This window comes from Lycium barbarum, chromosome 5 (genome assembly GCF_019175385.1).
Source record: "Lycium barbarum isolate Lr01 chromosome 5, ASM1917538v2, whole genome shotgun sequence".
NCBI classification, from domain to species: domain Eukaryota; kingdom Viridiplantae; phylum Streptophyta; class Magnoliopsida; order Solanales; family Solanaceae; genus Lycium; species Lycium barbarum.
Window position 1 is genome coordinate 18,643,741 of NC_083341.1, and position 19,029 is coordinate 18,662,769.

The 19,029-nt window shown below is 34.0% G+C and overlaps 2 protein-coding genes across 4 annotated transcripts; both read left to right on the top strand.

Moving 5' to 3' along the window:
- The first annotated feature begins 4,769 nt into the window (after nucleotides 1-4,769).
- LOC132640628 (putative threonine aspartase) lies at nucleotides 4,770-15,294 on the top strand. 3 transcript variants are annotated; one of them, XM_060357300.1, is made up of 11 exons: nucleotides 4,770-5,027; nucleotides 6,424-6,474; nucleotides 7,438-7,591; nucleotides 7,713-7,797; nucleotides 8,484-8,565; nucleotides 10,132-10,258; nucleotides 11,408-11,577; nucleotides 13,282-13,445; nucleotides 13,657-13,777; nucleotides 13,883-13,987; nucleotides 14,715-15,294. In XM_060357300.1, the coding sequence occupies exons 1-11, from the start codon at nucleotides 4,884-4,886 to the stop codon at nucleotides 14,799-14,801; spliced, it is 1,290 nt and encodes a 429-aa protein (XP_060213283.1). In that variant the 5' UTR covers nucleotides 4,770-4,883; the 3' UTR covers nucleotides 14,802-15,294. The 3 variants fall into 3 exon arrangements, with proteins under 3 accessions (XP_060213283.1, XP_060213284.1, XP_060213285.1); XM_060357301.1 differs by having other exon boundaries at nucleotides 4,771-5,027; nucleotides 7,438-7,558; XM_060357302.1 differs by having other exon boundaries at nucleotides 4,888-5,027; nucleotides 7,424-7,591.
- Nucleotides 15,295-18,032: 2,738 nt separating this feature from the next.
- On the top strand, nucleotides 18,033-18,738 carry LOC132640630 (putative ripening-related protein 1). The gene has a single exon (XM_060357303.1). It carries the CDS (start codon nucleotides 18,056-18,058, stop codon nucleotides 18,641-18,643), a length of 588 nt encoding a protein of 195 aa, XP_060213286.1. The 5' UTR covers nucleotides 18,033-18,055; the 3' UTR covers nucleotides 18,644-18,738.
- The last annotated feature ends 291 nt before the right edge of the window (nucleotides 18,739-19,029 follow it).

The window sequence follows — 19,029 nt, forward strand, 5'->3', positions numbered from 1 at the left end:
GACCAAAAGCGGATCTACACTCTATGGGTTCAATCCCGATATTCTTGGCATTAAACCCATTATATTTTTAAAGTTATGGGTTCATATCTATTATTTATTACAATTTTAGTAATTTTTTCCACATAAATTTATGCTACGCGTTGAAAGTTAGGGGTTCAATTGAACCCCATCTAACATGCTAGATACGCCTCTATGCATGACTATATATAATTAATGTTGAGTTAATGGTAAAAAATACACCTGAACTATCCTTTCCTCACCAGTTTCACATATAAATTTTTGTGTTTTACCACTAACTCTATAATGCTTAGCTTACTAGAAATAAACAATTTTGTTAAAAGTACTACAGTATATATAATGCTTGCTAAAAAAAACAAGGGTTTAGGAAAAGAATAAGAAGACTTGGGGTTTTTTAATTTAGGGTTATGTATAATAATCGGAGAATTAATTTGGGGAAGAAAGCGGCACATATTTGTATTTATTAAGTTATGTTTTAGTCACAAAAATATGATCCGAATTAATTAAACCAGTGGGAAAAAAAAGAGGTTAGGTTAGGTTATGTTTTAATAAATAGGCGGTGATAGACAAACACATGATAGTTCATGAACTCGCAAAAAAGTGATAATTCAGTTGTGTTTTTTACTATTATCTTAATTTTAATAGAGGTCGACTGAAAGTCATTATACCCAGTGTTTTAAAAGGCGTTTTCAGGGCGAGCCCTGGGGCGGGGCGTACCAAAAATGCCCCGGGGCGATGGGTCGAGGCGAAAGTCTCCAAAGGCGTACGCCCAGCAATTCGGGGCGTACGCCCGGGCGTTTGGGGCTAGTTTTTTTTGTCGGGGCGTGTTGGGGCGTAAGCCCAGAAAACTTCTTCAAACTAAAACGGAATTTGTTAAATAAGTCCTTAATATAATGCCCAAATTCTCAAAAGTCAACATGTAATTACTCAAATGTTTAAAAAGGAACTGAAACATTAAATTTAAAAGTCAAGACCTTTTTTTATTGCTAGAATGTCTAATATATATTCTTTTCCAATTATTTATCTTGTCTTCTACTATCTCAAAAAAGTTACGAGCAGTCACTTGTACTTGTAAGTAGCATATAATAGATTGCTCTAATTAATTTTTTTGTGGGGGTGGAGCATATATATATATCACTTATTTATAGTTTTCTTCAAATTTTTACGCTATTTCACCTATTTAAAAGTATTTATTATAATTATATCATTTTATAAAATACTAAAAATTAAAACCCCATGGGCTTACGCCCCGTGCCTCGGGGCTTACGCCTCACTGAAGCAGACGTAAAATGTCCCGCCTTACGCCTTCGCCTTTTACAACACTGATTATACCTGAACGTTTTCGGCCTTCTGTTTTTTCACCATTGTAATCGAGCAGTACAAGTGTTAGATTTGATATTTTCAAATTGGCCGGCTAAGAGGTATATATATAGTGGTGGGGGGGGGGGATGAAATTTGGTTTTGAGTTCCAAAAGGAGTTGGATTTGTTTTTTTCATCGCACAAAAAGTTAATTCTTGGTTTTTGAATCCTAGTTGGAGACTTGGAGTTGGATTTTGGTCAAGAGAAAAATACTTACTACGTCTGAATCTCATGGCTTCAGTTTCCCTCTGTCACTTCTTCAAAACCAGGTTAAAGACAAAATTTAAAAAATAATTTTAAAGTAATAAAAAAATGAACCAAAAAGGTAACTGGATAAGTATTTTTAGCAAAATAGATGGAAGAAAAATTGTGGATCTTTTGAGATAGTTTTTGGCCATTTTTTTTAACTCACTTTGTGAAACCCTAGCCCTACTTAGTAGGCATTTGGTCATGCAATTTAGAATCATTATTTCATATTTTGATTTCAAATCAGCGTTTGATTATGAAATTTGCATAAAATATAAACTTCAACTTCATATTATTATTTCAAATTCAAATTCTCCAAATAGTAGGATTTGAGATTCCAAATCATGACTTCAAATTTTTCAAAATGTAAAACTTGACCCATAATTTATATTTTGTAAAAAAAAAATCATAAGTTGGTAGATATATTTATATCTACCAACCATTTATATCAAATATTAAAAAAGAATCTGTCAGTTGATAGTGTATTTATAACAAATTTACTGTTACATGCTCGACGTGGTAACAAACTTATAACAAATTTACTCTTACATGATCGGGAAACACATGTTCGACGTGAAGAGATTGTCCGCACCATGCAGGAGAATTATATTAAAGAGTATTTATACTACAACTCATGTTCAATTTTTCTTTTTATTGAAATAAAGTTCGATCAGTAGATGTTGTATTTTTTAGAAAGGCTTTTTTTTGGTAGCGTATCAACTTTGTTATGAACAATGATTTGCTCATTTGGTAAGATTGTATAATAACTGGGGAGTTTTGATAGTTTTCACAACTTATGAGTTTTCCAGATTTATGAAAAAAAATACAACTTAAAAAATTCAAATTGTATATCCAAATAAAATTTCAACTTCAAATCGACCTGATTTTATAGGATGATTTCAAATCTTGTCGCGAACGGAGCCTTAGTAACACCTTCCATTAAATTTGACATTTTTAACTTGTACCATTAAGTTTTAAGGTTTAGGATCAAAGTTATAGATTGTTTTTATACATTAAGGATAATTCTTGCTAAGCAAGTATATTGGGGTAAAAAAACAAATCAACCCTATACATTAAGGACTATTTAGATAACTTTCCCAGGACTTTTACAGTTCCTATTTCTTATTCATTCCTTTCGTTTGTTTAACCCCCCTTTGGATGGTTGTAATTTTATTTTGTGAGTCACATAATCAAACTACTTATGTGAGGTCATTTCTTTAGTTGATAAGTGGACACTTGCTTGTTTTAAACATAAAACAAAAAAGACAATGTTAAATTTAATATTTTTCCTTTCCTAATTAAAATGTTTCGGTAGAAACATAAAAAGAAATAAAAAAAACTTAAAATGTTGTAAAAAATTTGAAAATTCAATAATGGTAAAAAAACTTTTCATTAGGTAGAATTTTAATTGCAATGTTTTAGAACCTTTGCTTTCACTATTTTTTTATTGAAATTTTAAAATAGATTATTTCTCTAAAATTTTAATTATTTGATCGAGTATTCAATTGCCAAATACTAACAATCATAGACAGTAAAATCTATCTATATGTTTATAAACTAGTATTGGTTCGTATCATGCAAACCTCCTTATCTATAACTATATTTAATTAAAAATCATATGTACATTTAACAATTCTAAAAAAGATGGAAAAAGCAACTAGAATTTAATTTAACAATAGAAATTCATACATACAATACTACCTGGGTGGTTATTAAATAAAAAAAGAAAGATAGAATATCAATAATATCTAAAACCAAATTTTGACAAATTAACGATGATTATTTTGAAAAGTTTTTTCACCATTATATAATAGATATTGATGATTACATATTATAAAGTAAGAAAATAATATAGAAAGATCAATATCATAGAAACCATTCTCTAACAGCCGATATTTTACATTTTTTTCTTTTTTTCTTTTTGTTTCTAGCTAAGAAAAATAATCAAAGGAAAATGTGAGACTTTAAACCATTGCATTTTTTGGTTTTATGCTTTAAAACAAGTAAATGTCTACTTGTCAACTAAAGAGATAGCCTCACATACGTAGTATTGATTATGTGACTCACAAAATAAAATTCTCGTTTCCCGTGGTTAATTATTGTATTGTTTTCTGTAAAATCATGTTTGTTTTTCATTATTTTTAAAATTATGTTGTATGGTGTTGTAAATCTGTTGTAATCCCGTGATTATACAATCATAATTTTTATAACCACAGATTTGATAGTTTTTGTATGATTACGAATTTTATTTTTTCATTATACCCCCACCCTACCCACTCATCTCCATCGCACCAAAAACCACCCCGCTCCACCTTAACCCCTCTATCACCACCCCAACCAGCCCAACAACTCCCCGCCCTCTGCCACCCACCAACCCCACTATCCCACCCCCACAACCTCTCACCTCCACCCCACCACCCACTAGCCAGCCCCTCCCCAACCCAAAACCACCCACCCACCTAATAACCACCCTCACCCACCACCTATTATTTTTTTTTTTTTTAAAGTTTCTATTTTATTATTTTATCTTAGTTTTATTAAGGCTTAATGCATATGCGCACCCCTAAACTTGCCTCTTTTATCTATTTTGGCACCCAACTAAATATTTTTCCTATTGAACCCACTGAACTTGACCTCAAAGTGTGTATCAAACACAATCCGACTTACATAGCGTATATGATGAGTTTCATTTTTTTTAAACTCAAGTACGGTTGGCACAAGACCCTACAAATTACAAAATTAAAACTTAAAATAACTGAAAATTAAAACTTATTTTACAAAGTGAATCAAGAATTCACATATGAATACATCATTAGCAAAGCATTATCTTTATCAACGTAGTCAAATTCCATACATATATTAGCTTAACTTCCAAGGATGCATCATGTGAAATGTTATGTAAGTCGGATTGTATTTGATAGACACACTAGAGATCAAGTTCAGGAGTTCAATAGAACAACGCTTAATTAAGGTGCTAAAATGAAAATAAGAAACAAGTTTAAGAGGCCGCATATGCATTAACCCTTTTATTATTAATAAATATATATAAATTAATTTGTAATTAAGAGTTAAAGAGTATTTTAATAAACTTACATGTTATTATAGATACTGATTTATTAATAAAGTACAATACAATACCCAAAACCATGGGTAGACCATCCAAGCAGAGACTAACTTTCCTGGATATTTTCCATTTATTAACCAACTATATAGTCTATACTGGCGATCGAAAAAATAAAATAAAATAAAATAAAGTGTTATGGCAACTGATGAGACTCTCTCAACTCCGACATACTTCGTGGCGGTACACGTCGGCGCGGGATATCACGCGCCGTCGAATGAGAAATCTCTCCGTTCCGCCATGAAAAGCGCGTGTCTCGCCGCCACTTCTGTTCTCCAAAAGGTCTCTCTATACTTTTCTTTTTAGTTCTCATTTAAAAAATAAAAATAAAAATGTACAACTCTTTAATCTCAATTTTACACGTGACAGGCTAAGACCACAAAAAGAAAAAGAAAGGGTATTTTGGTATATTCCACGAAGATTCAAAAGTTTATCTACGTTCTTAAAAGTCTGTGTCAAGTCAAAATCGGATAAAAAAATTAAAATGGAATAATTGAGGTTTTAGCTTCTGAAAGTTGATCCAATTTATGTGACACTTTTTACTTTTTAGAGTCAATTTGATTAAATTTTGAAGCTAAATTGGATTAGATTAACTTAATATTTTAAAATTAAAATTTATATATTTAAAAAATACATGAAAAGTACTGTAATTTGCAACTTTTTTCATATCAATTTGATAAAAAAGTACATCTTAAAATATTGGTCAAAGTTAGTTTGAATCTAAGGAAATGAAAAGTGTCACATAAATTGGGACAGAGGGAGTAATTGATGTGTCACAAAATGAAGAAAGTATTTAGTTGTCTTTTCCAAATTTGCCCTTGCCATATCCCCATATAATTATGTGAACCTAAAAAGAAAAGAAAATGATAATTAAGGGTATATTAGTCAAAAGCCCTCTTAACTTTTAGGTATTAGTGAATTTCTTAATTCATGTGCCCAAACTTAAAACCTTAATTATTTTGAACCGGAGGGAGTATTTAACTATAAAAGCGTGCAAAATTTCAATTTTTTTTGGATGGTCGTTACACATGGTTTCATAATGTAGGTATGGTATAGTATATTATTGTATTGTATTGTATTGTATTGTATTGTATTGTATTGTACACAGTGGATTTAGAGGGTGGTGAGGGTGTTCACCCGGCGAAAAATTACATTGTATATATAGGGTAGATTGTCTGTGTTTATGTATATATATTAACTTTTGAATACCCTGAACAAATGTAAAAGATTAGTTCAAGCGATTCAGGGTGTTCAAAATTGTCTCTAGTGTCCTTGGTTCGATTCCTAGGGTCAACATTATTTTTTATATTTAGCTTTTGTTGTTTTTTCAACTCCAATTATATACTCCTTTCTTCCCAATTTATGTGACACATTTCAAATTTCGAAATTCAAACGAGTTTTTCTTTGACCACGATTTTTTCAAATTTCTTTAAATATTTTGAATTGTAAATTACTATAGTACTTTTTGCCTAGTTTCCAAATATGTAAATATTATGTCAAAAAACTTACAAATTCTATGTTTGAATACACGAAATCCAAAGTGTGCCACATAAAATTGGGATAGAGGGAGTATGTAGTTGATTTTTAGTCTTTTATCTATTTTGAATCGTAAATTTTGCCAAAAAAGCAACTAACTTAATATTTTGGATCCGCCCTCTTTGTGTTGGTTTACTTTCAGGGTGCTGGTGGATGCATAGATGCTGTTACCGCTGCAATTCAAGTATTGGAGGTACTTCAGTAACTTCATACTTCTCTTTCTGATAACCTTGTAGTGGAATCTGTTTTCGGTCATGTACTTTTCAACATCTGAAGACTACATGAATGTGTTATAGAATCTTGTTGAAAATTACGCACATTTATCAAATTTGTGACGCATTATAACGCAAGGATGTTTTCTGTTAGTCAATTTTTTAAGAGGTGAAGAAATTTAGATAAAAATGTGGTGCTTGTAGCATAAATAAAATCTGATGGAAAGATGGTCAGATAAGTGCAAAGTTCCATAAAATAGGTTCAAATTGTCTTGACATTGATTGTTATGTTTGTGGTTAAATCCTGGTTAATAACTAGCTTTAGCCTTGAGATGTCAATAAGTTGGAGAATAAGCTTTTTTAATTTATAATTGTTGGTCTCTAATTGAATGTCCTATTTTGAAGTGGCTTTGTTATTGAAATGGTTAACAAAGAGTTTTGTTAGAAGGGGTGCATGTGGAGGCACTAGTTACTTTTGATCTTTAAAGAATAGATTAAGGACGAACTGGTTTTTGGAAGAGAAAGTGTCACTCTAATACAGGTTTCTTGTTGCATAGTAAAAAAAGTACCTTTATTGGTAAAACGATGAAATTAGTGAGTAGCTCTTAACAAAGCTGGGTATAATATTTGGGAAAGAGCCACAGAGGTAGTAACAAATTTTACTTGAAATGTAATTATTATATAAGTTAGTTGCAATCTATGTCAAAGTTGATTGAAGAAGGTATTCAATTACCGTAGAATGTAATAGGGTGAAAAGTGTATGATGCCTGATGAGTCACTTGGGGCAAGTTTGTTTCTGCTGTTCTATAAGCTTGTAAATGTCGAAATCGTATTAAACTTTGTTATAACTTCTTAAAAAAGAAAAATTGCACAAAAAAGTCTCATTCCTGAAGTCTTAAAATCCCTTTCAAGCACTGAGTGTAGGTGAAGTTATATTCTTGCAGGATGATCCATATACAAATGCCGGACGGGGTTCAAATTTGACAGAGGATGGTCACGTGGAGTGTGATGCTAGTATTATAGATGGTGATTCTGGAGCATTTGGTGCCGTGGGTGCAGTGCCAGGTATTCTCAGAGACAATGATCATGTACTTCGAGGTCATGCATTGGCGATGTATTCTAAAGTTTGTCGTTATTGCTTTAGATTTAATACTCTAGTTCTTGTGGCATCCATTTTGTTTACTCTTGCTACATCTTCTGTGAAGTTAACCATTACCAGGTGTCAGAAATGCCATTGAGATTGCTGCTTTGTTGGCCAAGGAACAGATCTCTGGTTCTTCACTGCTTGGACGAATATCTCCAATGTATACTTTCCTTTAGATGTCTTGTAAATAACTCTATATTTCTTTGAAAAACCTTTAGATATTGCCTTTTGTATTGATATATATACCGTCATCCTTTTTCTAATATCATGAGCAATATGAATACATCATTGGCCAACTATATTTGTTTAAGAATCAAAGAAATTGGAATTTGCTAAAAAGGAAGCGGGTCCAATAAACTTATGTGGACCGAAAAAAAAATTAGTTGAGAGACGTGTCTGTCAGTTTTGATGCATTTGTTATTGCAAATTACTCATTGTTCATCTATATGATAAAAGATGTTTAATGTTTTACATTATTTATCAATGTTGACTACTTTGATTCCATTGGCTGAACTTTTTTCTTTTTGAATCTTAGGGGACATAAACACTAATTATGATGAAAAAATTGTTTTTAGAGCTCTTGTTCTACTCATTGCATCATTCGTTTTTCAGAGTTTATTTATAGATAGAAGTCCATTACTTTGTGTCTTGTTTGACTTGTTTCTTTTGAGCTGAGGGTCTATCGAAAACAGCCTCTTTACCCCGTAAAGGTAGAGGTAAGATCTGCGTACATCCTACCCTCCCCAGACCCCACTTGTGGGATTACACGGGGTATGTTGCTGTTGTTGTTTGTTTGACTTGTTTCTTCGTCCAACTTTATATGCTAATGAAACTTTTCTGGTCTAGGTTTTTAGTTGGTGAAGGTGCCCGTGCATGGGCGAAGTCAAAAGGTGTTGTTTTACCGTCAAGTATAACAGAGGCTGACGAGGTAGAATACACTCTTCTTAAATGTGGATTTTTTTTTTCAATGCCAAATACTGGTAATTAGATTATGTAAAATATATTGAAGTGTGTAACCATCTCATCTAAAAGCTTAAGCTATTAGAGAGAGTAAACTTTTATCTACTTATAATTATCTCTAGATGCCCCCTCATGTGCAAGCCTGATTCTTTATGATGAGCCAAGCACGTGAAAATTATGTTTAATAATAATGGGTGCGGTGAGACTCGAACTTAGGACCTCTGCCTGCTCTGGTACCATGTTAAAGAAAAATGACCTTTAGCCTAACTCAACTCCACAAGCTAGTTTATGAGGTGAGGATTGTCCAAGTTCATATAAAGAGACATTCCCATCCCTAATGAGCCGATGTGGGACTTAATAATAATATTATTATGATAATTGTTCCTTCAATTGGATTTTTTTTTGGCTTACTCATATTAACTTTCTAGTTTTTGATTTGCAAACTCCAGTTGTTTCACCTCTTTGAGTTTGAGAGCAAGAAGGCATGTTGAAATTCTAAAGGAACATATTTATGTTAGATTTGTCTAGATTCATTTTTAGGTCTATATTAGTTGTATAGAATATTTTAATGATTGTTTAGTAATCGAAAATCTTGATAACTGTAAAGTGCTTGTCCTTGTATTGAGGTATATCCAAAAACGAGTAAAAGTAGGTAACAAAAGGAGAGGGATTGTTGTCCTTTATTAGTGAGGGCAAGCAGCTATTTATTATTATATACTCTCATATGTTTATCAACCAATTGAATAAAAGTTTTCTTCCTCCTTTCATTGTGACATCTAGATATAGTTGAAAAGACTAAACTTTAAAAATTACGACACCCTAGAGTAACTCCCTTTGGTCTTTCTTAAAAGTTTAAACCCAACTTTATCACGAGTTTTCACTACTCACTTCAGCTATTTGTGGAGCTAAATTGGTTATCCATCACATTCCACTTTCCTACTTTTTATCTTAATTGGTTCTGTTGAAGTGTGTGACCATCTCCTCTAAAAGCACACATTTATTTACTTACATTCTCAACACTCCCCCTCATGTTCAGGCTTGACTCAATTTTATAAGCCAAGTACGTGAAAACTCTTGATGAGGGGTGACGCCGTGACGTTGAGACTCGAACCCAAGACCTTTGCATGTTCTGATGCCATGTTGAAGTGTGTGACCATCTTATTTAAAAGCTTAAGGTGTTAGATGTATGTAATTATATCCTCAACAGCTTCCTACTATATGATTTATTAATTAATGCTTGAAATTTTTCTTTAAATATCGACTTCTCGGGTCAACTAATTGCATTTTAAGGCTAAGATTATTAATGGACATTCTTTTGCCAATACTCTAAGTTTGAGGGTGTCAATGACACTTTAACAGTGGGAAGATATGTATATAATTAAAGGGAAGCGCTTAGCAATTTTTAAGCTAAAAGAGAGGTCTCTTGAATGTCAATCAACTAGATGGGTGGTCTATCTAATTGTTTGATTTTCCTTTAATCAGTATTCTTAGTTTTTGCCTTGAAGTATTCTATTTATTTTTGATACGGAGACAGTGGCTTGTGACCGAGAAGGCAAGAACCCAGTGGAAAAGATACAAAGCAATGCTTGATGATGCCAAGGCTGTTAATGATGCTCCTGACATAAAGATGACTCATGCTAAGGAGACTAATGCAATATCTGGTAAGTTGTAGCATATTGTTAGCCAAGGTCTTTCGACTTTGTAAGACATATTCTCTATGTTTAAGATTTTTCTCGGATTTCCTTATCATGATGTGGGGAAATGAATCGACATCTCGATATGATACAGCCTTTTCAATTTTAGTTGGGAAAGAACGGCGAAAAGCCAGAGAGTGGACAAAACTACTTATCTCTTCCAATTTATGGGACATATTTTGAATGGCACAGAGTTTTAAGAAAAAACTGAAGAGTTTTGAAACTTGTGGTCTAAAACATGCCATAACATTTGTGTGGCTTGAAAACTTTTGAAACTTGTGGCCTTAAACTGTTAAACATGCCATAGCATTTTTGTAGTTATAAAAGCTTCTCATTAGAGGTAAAATGATTAAGTGCAAAATCAGTGGTCTCCAAATTTAGGAGTGTTATTCTCTTTGGAACAGACTGAAAAGGAAAGTGTCACATAAACTGAAATGGATGGAGTACCATTTTGAGTTCTGATGAAACTGGCATTACATAATATGAGGTCTCAAGTGTCTCAATTTTGCATTTAGTTAACATTAGGCGAATCTTTTTTTATTTTGTTTTCTGAAAAGGACATTAGGTGATTCTCAAACCCTCTGATAAGTTGCATCCTTAGAAGTTGTTACTGCTCATATACAAGATTGCATGTTTCTAGTATATGAAATATTTCCCTGATATACAATTTGCAGAGTCTAAAGGATATCCTCTACGAAATTTTCAAAGTGTTTCTTGTGCTTTAGGCTGCTTGTTGACTATGTTAGTGACCATACTATCTTTGACATAATTGATATCTCAAGTAGACTGAATTGAGTGGATATGGATTTCCTGTGATTGTGCATTTTTGTCATAGGGAATGACTCTAATCTTCTGCAAGCTACTTAGATACTCCAGGGGCATGATATATATGCATTTTACTGTACTAGAAACTTGCTTAGTCAACAAGGTTTGACCAAAAATAAAATGCTTCCATATAAACAGTATTTTCTTGTTGACATATTTTTGTTGGCTGGACCATCTTGGTTTTCCAGTAATTTTTCATATTGAGTAAATATTAGTGTATTGTTAGTTTGCTTGTTTCTCTTTCCCTCTTCCCGGTGTATGCGTGTCTCATACATGTGCATTCTTTTTCAGAAGTAGAGAGCCAACCATCTGATCAATTGAGGGGAAATGGAGTGGGTGACCAAATCTCCTTGCTCGATGCATTAGATGAGGACTTAATTTCAGACACTGTTGGGGTTATCTGTCTTGATTCAGAAGGACATATGGCTTGTGGAAGCTCTAGTGGTGGGATAGCACTGAAGGTGATGCATCTAGAAATGATTTATAAACTTCTATCTAAAAAATGATATATAAACTTGAAGATTTTACAGTAGATGTTTCTCTGCCCGACTTCTGCTTTTTTCTGGTATACCCATATATGTGCTTGTTTTGAATTTATACACTTGAAGGTTTCAAAATCAGAAGGATTGAGACTGGTGAAGTTTTATCTGGGTGTTAGTTACTTCAGTTGGTGGTGATGGTGTTCTGAATTCAGGCTTTAAATTTATACGATGAAGATTATGAATTTAAGATTATAGGTCACGGGTTCGAGCCTTGGAAGCAGCCATTAATGCTTGTATTAGGGTAGGCTGTCTACATCACACCCCTTGGGGTGCGACCCTTCCCCGTACCCTGCTAAACGCGGGATGCTTTGTGCACGGGGCTGCCCCTTCAGTTTTTCTCTTATCAGTAAGATAATCTTAAGTTGTACTTAGAGCCTGAATATGGCTGACACTGCTGTTTGGACCTGGAAAGTAGAAAATTCTCATTATGTCATAGTATAAGTGAAAGGTTGTAATTGAACACAACTGCTGTTCTTGAACAAGGGGGTTGCATTTGTCAATGCATATGTCTTTTGGGAAAGAACCAGTTATCCATATTGGTTTTCTCGGTAATTCTAACAAGACAGAATTGTCTGTTGATCAACATTTTCAGGCAGTCTCTTCTCCTTCTGTGTCGATTTTTAATGGTCTTGTCTATCTAAGGAGTTTCTGAGGACTTCCATCAAGAAGCAATGCAATTTTCTGGTCAAACAGCAAGAGCTAAAACACCCCAACGCAAAGCTAATTGGTGTACCCTCTAGAGAAAAAAGGGAGGGACAAAAATACGACTCACACTTGTTAATAGATAAGAGTTAATAGTGGTGGATAGTGAGCATAGGGCCAAGCAAGCTAAAGTGCTAGCAACACTGAGATCCTTGAAGTTGTTTATTTGCATCTTCTCTATAGTTAGATAGATATACAGATATTGCTGTTGAACAAATATAATATACACATATTTTCCCATCTTCTATACCTCTGCTGCTTCTACTAAACTTCTTAGTATTGGTTAAAGGTTACTACTGTGTATAAATTAGCTTTGTCATTTCGTTGGATAGTGAGAGGCTTTACAAAATTGTTTGTGGCCTGAGTTTGTCCTTTTAGTTTGATATGAGCTGCTGGCTTTGTCATGTTCATCCTTTGAATGATCAGATCGTTTTCTCTTACCCTCCTCTCATTTCTTCTTCATAGTTCTTCTGTATATCCTTTTCCTGCACTGGACTCTCTGCTCTTGACTGACTGCTTGAAAGGCTTATTTCATGCTTCAACTTTACAAGTACCATTTAAGTGAAGATTGAAGAACTATGATATAATTGAATGAAGCAGTAAGTTGTACCACAGTTTTGGTTTCCTCCAAGATGTTTGCTTCTGGTTGAGCTTTGAGTTTCTCTTTTGCTTGCAGTATTCATACAATCTACTCAGAGTGTACAGCTTTCTTGCTTTCGATGTCTATTATTTCCTTTAGCCACCTAAATTGTTGTGAAACTTCCCTGGTTATAAATCTGATGTATTTGCAACAGCAGAAGTCCTTTTCCATTTTTTCTTTATATAAGTTGATACATTCTTTGGTCCTTTTCCATTTTTTCTTTATATCAGTTGATGCATTCTTTGGATTGCTTATTTCTTCAGTCTTTGAACTTTTAACAGGTAAGTGGGCGTGTGGGTCTCGCAGCAATGTACGGTTCCGGTTGTTGGGTATCGTCAAAGGGACCTTTTGGAGCTCCATTTTTAGTGGGATGCTGTGTCAGTGGTGCTGGAGAGTACCTAATGAAAGGATTTGCTGCTCGAGAATGCTGTATTTCGTCATCACTGTATGTTTGCCTTGTACCAAAGATAGTTTTTTCCCATTTCTCCACAATACTTTTTCTCCCTATTATTAGCTATGGCCAATACGATTGTTGATTTCCTTTACATGGAGAAAATTTTACCATTGTTGAATTTGTGAACTTGAACATGCACATAAATCATAATCCATCTCACATTTCACACTGGAATTTGATATTGACCCGTTTCTTTTTGCAGGTCTCAAGCTGGTCCATCTTCTGCCTGTAAAAAGGTTTTGCGAGCTGTTCAAGAAAAAAGCCAGTGTGGCGCTGAAAGAAGTGCTGGATTCCTTGTAGTTCAAGCAGAGCCTCCAAGATTGGTAAGGCCGCCAGTGTTTCCTTATCTCTCTCTTTTCCCATGCTTTTATCTAAGGGAAAGAAAATAAAGGAACTTACACATTGGCTGGCAAATCCATTGTCCATAGGTCGGGGGCAGTTTGGCTAAGTTGGAAGCTGTTGAGATTGCAGCTGTTTACTCTACCTCATCTTTTGGAATAGGTTATTTTGGCAGCTCTATGGATAGGCCCAAGGTATCATAAATCTGCATAAGCTCACATTTTATGCAACACAAAACCTATTTTTTGTGTTTAAGCTGATGGTCCTAGTTAAGTAGTCGTTTCTCTCTGTGTATGTGTATGTGTCTGTGTCTATGTGTGTCTGTTTGCGAGGGGTGAGGGGAGCAAAGGCAGGAGCATCTGCATGAGAATCCATTATGTTGCTTCAATGATAATTAGATTAATTTGTAGCAGGTTGGCTAATGGTCAAAGTTGATCACTGAAAATATAGATATCCTCGTCTTGGAACTTTTATTTTCAAGGAGAATCCCATCCTCTAGACAGATATCTGTTTGATTGGTGGAAAACACGAGAGATTAGTTATGTACTTTTTTGAGTTGTACAATACCTTTGCCAATTGACAAAATTTGTTACTAGTATGATCAACAGCCAATCTTCGAGCTTAATAAATTTTGAACCTAGAGAACTCAAGTTCGAGTTTTGGATTGGTGATGGGGTTGAAAGATGATAAGAGCCTGTTCATACACTTATCATATAATATAAATTGTTACAATTGGTTAACTAAAAGGAACCAGACATTGCTCAAATCTAGCTTTGCTTTGATATGTTAGGAGAGGGCTTTCAATTTTGCATATCTCCCACAGCTTTCACTGATTCTGTTCTTCAAAATACTAGTACTTTTTATAACATTCAACATTTTTAGCCGACCATTATTATAGTTATCATTGTGAATCTTCTACAGGTTTCAGTGCTTAGGAGTAAAAAACAGCAAAATAAAACTGGAATTGATGAGTTTGCAGCACGAGTCAATCTTGTGGCCAAGAAATAGTAGTGTTGCAGCTGGAGAGCACCGTGGCATTGGAATAAGGACTTTCCATTTCAATGGCACCATCACTGAAACTAATTATTCAATCAGCTAAGAACTGAAGAGAGCACGATGTCCAAGATACGGCTGAGGCCACTAGAATGCAGTTGAAGGAATGATAAAAACGTAGTTGAGCCAAAAGGAATTAAGAGGATTCAAATGAAAAAATAGTTAAGAGATTGCTGCAGACATGATCAAGTAGAACTGATTTTGAATTTTGCTAGAAATGTTGCAACTATACATAACTCTTATTAGTATTTACATTCTGAGACATTCATTTCTGTCTTTGGTTCTTGCGGAATATGTTCTGGTAGCCTTGTGTGAAATACATTGTCCGAAGTCATGTACATTAACAAAAATTCATTTGATGAATGGTACAATAACCAAAACAAGGTTACAAAAGGTAAGGCAGCGGCTGAGAATTAATCAATTTAGCAAGGGAACTTCCCATTCTTTATATGCGTTTCATTTTTTACGATAAAACTACAAACTAAATTTATTATTCTTCGTAGTTGTTATTTCTTTCTTCCTTACTCTTTGTAAGTTTGTGCAAATTTTCTCAAATCAGTATTTCCTTCTGATACACAAAAGCTTTTTTTCAAATTAGAATAGTAGAATTATGTTTTTTAATTTGTTATAAATTATTTTTTTGTTTCTTAAATTTTAATATAAAAATATGGAGGATTCACTTCATTTAGATGAATCCAGAGGTATTATATCTGAAGTTTCGCCTTACATTTTCGAGTGAGTAAAGAAATTTCAACTTACTTTTTCAAACAACGCTAAAGACTTTTCTTTGTTAATAATGTAGTTTTGCCAATTTTAATAGGTCATTACCCATAGTAATAATTCTTTATATGCCATTAAATCTAGTCATATTTTCATTTGCAGACAAAGAAAACTGCAAACTGGTATTGGGCAAGGTCTACATCACCAAGTAAAGACTTTCAAGTGTTATAATATCAAATCTAAACACTTTATTACATTTAATTAAAACATGCATAAAAAGTTAAAATTAGAATTGTAGGGGGCACTCAATAAAGAGAACCCCTCCAAAATAGGCGTATGCCACTATTTGCAATGCGCACACGGTATTCTTTAGTAAAAGGCGAAAGAAAGAATAGTTCCCCTTTTCTCGAATTGGTCCATTTCGAGTTGGCCCATTCCCCTTCGACCGGTCGTCAAAGGAGAAGAACTGAGAGAGTATGCTATGCGTGGGCTTTAGCGGACATTTTTCATTCTTCACCCGGTCCTTCTACTAGGATCGAATTGTATCCGAAGAACAGGGGATACAAAAAAGTAACATTTTTCATTCTTCACCCGGTCCTTCTACTAGGATCGAATTGTATCCAAAGAACAGGGGATACAAAAAAGTAATAAGAGAGGCGGCTATGGAATCTGCTGCTCTGGCCACTGTTCTGTTACCCGGTCTTGGTGGCTTTGTGCTCACTGCGTGGATTTTCCTTCTCACCAGTGCTTGCCATTTTATATTGTACGCAGAGCTTGGGTTCACTTTCCGTTCGATGTGGTACTCTACCGATGTAATGGCATAGAGTGAGTTATGAATACAATTATACAACAAAAAATATAAAAAATAAAGCAAATTATTTCAAATCTAACACGAATTATAAAATATTAATATAAAACTAATTTTAGGCGTTAAGATTATTTTGCACGTACGACTGCAAGAACCCAATTGCATAAAGAAAATTAAAACGTTTTTTTTTTTTTTTTGGCTGAACGCTAACATCATGGGTGAAAGTAACACTAACTGAACGAGGTAATAATTTTCCCCAGTTTAATTATGAATCCACAATTTACAAGGCACGCTTTTAATTGATTTCGGAATCACATTTATAAGTAGTGTATGTTTTGCCTTTGATGCTACATATGTCATCACCAAGAAAGGTTGTGGTAAGTGATAACTGATATTCATTCTTAACCAGAGGTCTCGAGTTCGAGCTCTACAAATAGAATCGCCTTTATTATGAAACGTTTTACCTTAGACGTGAAACTTTCTCCAAATTTAATCGAGCGTCAATAGTACAGGTACTGGACACCGGAGAGGTGTTTTGAAGTTCCAATATCCTCTAGTTAGGTTTGTTGTATGTTGAAAAACATGCCCTTCTTAAATTGATGTCTCCATCATTTTCATCAACATTATAACTTCTCTTGTTCTGCCGTACAAAAATTCCTATTGGCATGAATTTTCTCCTGACAAAAAGACAATATACTCCCTCCGTCCCACATTATTTGTCCACTTTTCTTTTTATACACCCTTTAAGAACTCATAAATAAAAATGTATTTTTACTATATTACCCCTGGACTCTCTCCAATTAATTGTATCTAATCAATATTGGTTACTTCAAAAAACAATTAATGTTAAGGGCAAAGTAGGAAAAACTTAATTAATTCTATCTTGACTTTGTGAATGGACAAGTATTTTGGGACGAATATTTATAGTAATGTGGACAACTAATATAACACTGATGGAGTAATTTGTAACCAAGGATGGTCTCTATCAGCTTAACTAATTAACTCCCCACTCTATAACAATGCTCTCTTGAACACACGTATCTCAATCGTATACATCTTTTTTACTTGGTTATATCAGCTCTTGCATAGTTACATTTGGCTTTTAATACTTTTTCCTTCTTCTTTTCTAATTTTAAATTAAGCTGGTTCTGACATTCTATCTTTAGTACTCTTTCCATTCTAGTTTATATGTTTTACTTTTAATAGTGAGATGTATCAAAATGTTTAATTCCACTTTAATGGTTATCTTGTAGTATAAACAACTTTCAAGATGTGCTTCAATCATATGAATTTTCACTATCAATTTAATGTTTTTCTGCTACTATCATACGAGTCAAAATAGCATATTAAAGTCCCCATCAAAAATCAAATCCTGTCACATAAATAAATAAGACGGAAGATGGGTTGAGGGGCAGCTCACTTGGTAACAGTGAAATGTACAAAGAATCCCTAACACAGATTCAACTTAGACTAACCTTGTTAGATAAAAACCAAGCATCTTCAATAAAACAGTTAGTTTGTCTTGGAAGATCACGAAATAACTATCATAATTAATCCATATACAGCTGGTAGATACTTGTGTCGGACAATTTCACACTATAAATAGTTCTGCTTGTTACCTATATTATACCCCTCTCAAAGACAAGAAAAACAAAAGGAAAGATAGAAAATTTAGAAGAAAATGAAGAAGGGCATTAGTCCAAAATTTGCCATTCTCATTCTCACTATAATTCTTGTGAGTACAGTAATTTCATCTGCCATGGCACTACAATCGTCGTGCAAATCTAGCGCGAAGATTAAAGGCATAAAACCACCACCAGGGAAATGCAAAATAGGTTATCAATCAGAATGTTGCAAGCCTGGAAAATCTTACACCACTTACAAATGCTCCCCTCCTGTTTCTGGCAAGACAAAAGCTGTTCTAACTATAAACAGTTTCCAAAAAGGCGGTGATGGTGGTGGAAAATCCGAGTGTGACAACAAATACCATTCAAATAACAAGCCGGTGGTTGCACTCTCAACAGGTTGGTTCAGTGGTGAAAAGATGTGTATGAAGAATATTACAATTTATGGGAACGGAAGGCAAACGAATGCTATGGTAGTGGACGAGTGTGATTCCACAATGGGATGCGACGATGTTCATGATTATCAACCACCGTGTGATAACAACATTGTCGACGCATCCAAAGCTGTTTGGAAGGCATTGGGAGTGCCTAAGAAGCAATGGGGACAACTTGATATATTCTGGTCTGATGCTGCTTCTTCTTGATTTTAAATTTATGTTTTTTTCAAGATTAATGAACAAGATCTAAATGTGATAAAGCTTATGTAACTAAGCAAAAGCAAGCAAATAAAAGGCTGGCTGATGAGTAAACTGTTTTCAGTTGGGAATCTTATGCTAGAAAGTAATCCTGCTATCTTCTTTTCTTAATCTAAATGGGGCAAAAGAGAAATCTAGTTTAGAAGTCAAGTAAAGAGTACTTTGGATTTCAGAGAATGATAAACAGAGGGCACCAGGTATAAAATTCAAATGAACCTATAGGCTTATATTATGGCAATATCATCATATTAGTAGCCTACATAGACAAAATTGAAAACCATAATCAAGGAAATAACAAATGACAAGGGCCTGCAGGAACTACAATTGCCATAAGG

Excerpts from the sequence above, each read along its gene's own strand:
- LOC132640628 (XM_060357300.1), top strand. The coding sequence starts at position 4,884 with ATGGCAACTGATGAGACTCTCTCAACTCCGACATACTTCGTGGCGGTA. Across the intron at positions 13,446-13,656 it reads TGCTGTATTTCGTCATCACT|GTCTCAAGCTGGTCCATCTT; the intron begins GTATGTTTGCCT and ends TTCTTTTTGCAG. Across the intron at positions 13,988-14,714 it reads GCTCTATGGATAGGCCCAAG|GTTTCAGTGCTTAGGAGTAA; the intron begins GTATCATAAATC and ends AATCTTCTACAG.
- LOC132640630 (XM_060357303.1), top strand. The coding sequence starts at position 18,056 with ATGAAGAAGGGCATTAGTCCAAAATTTGCCATTCTCATTCTCACTATA.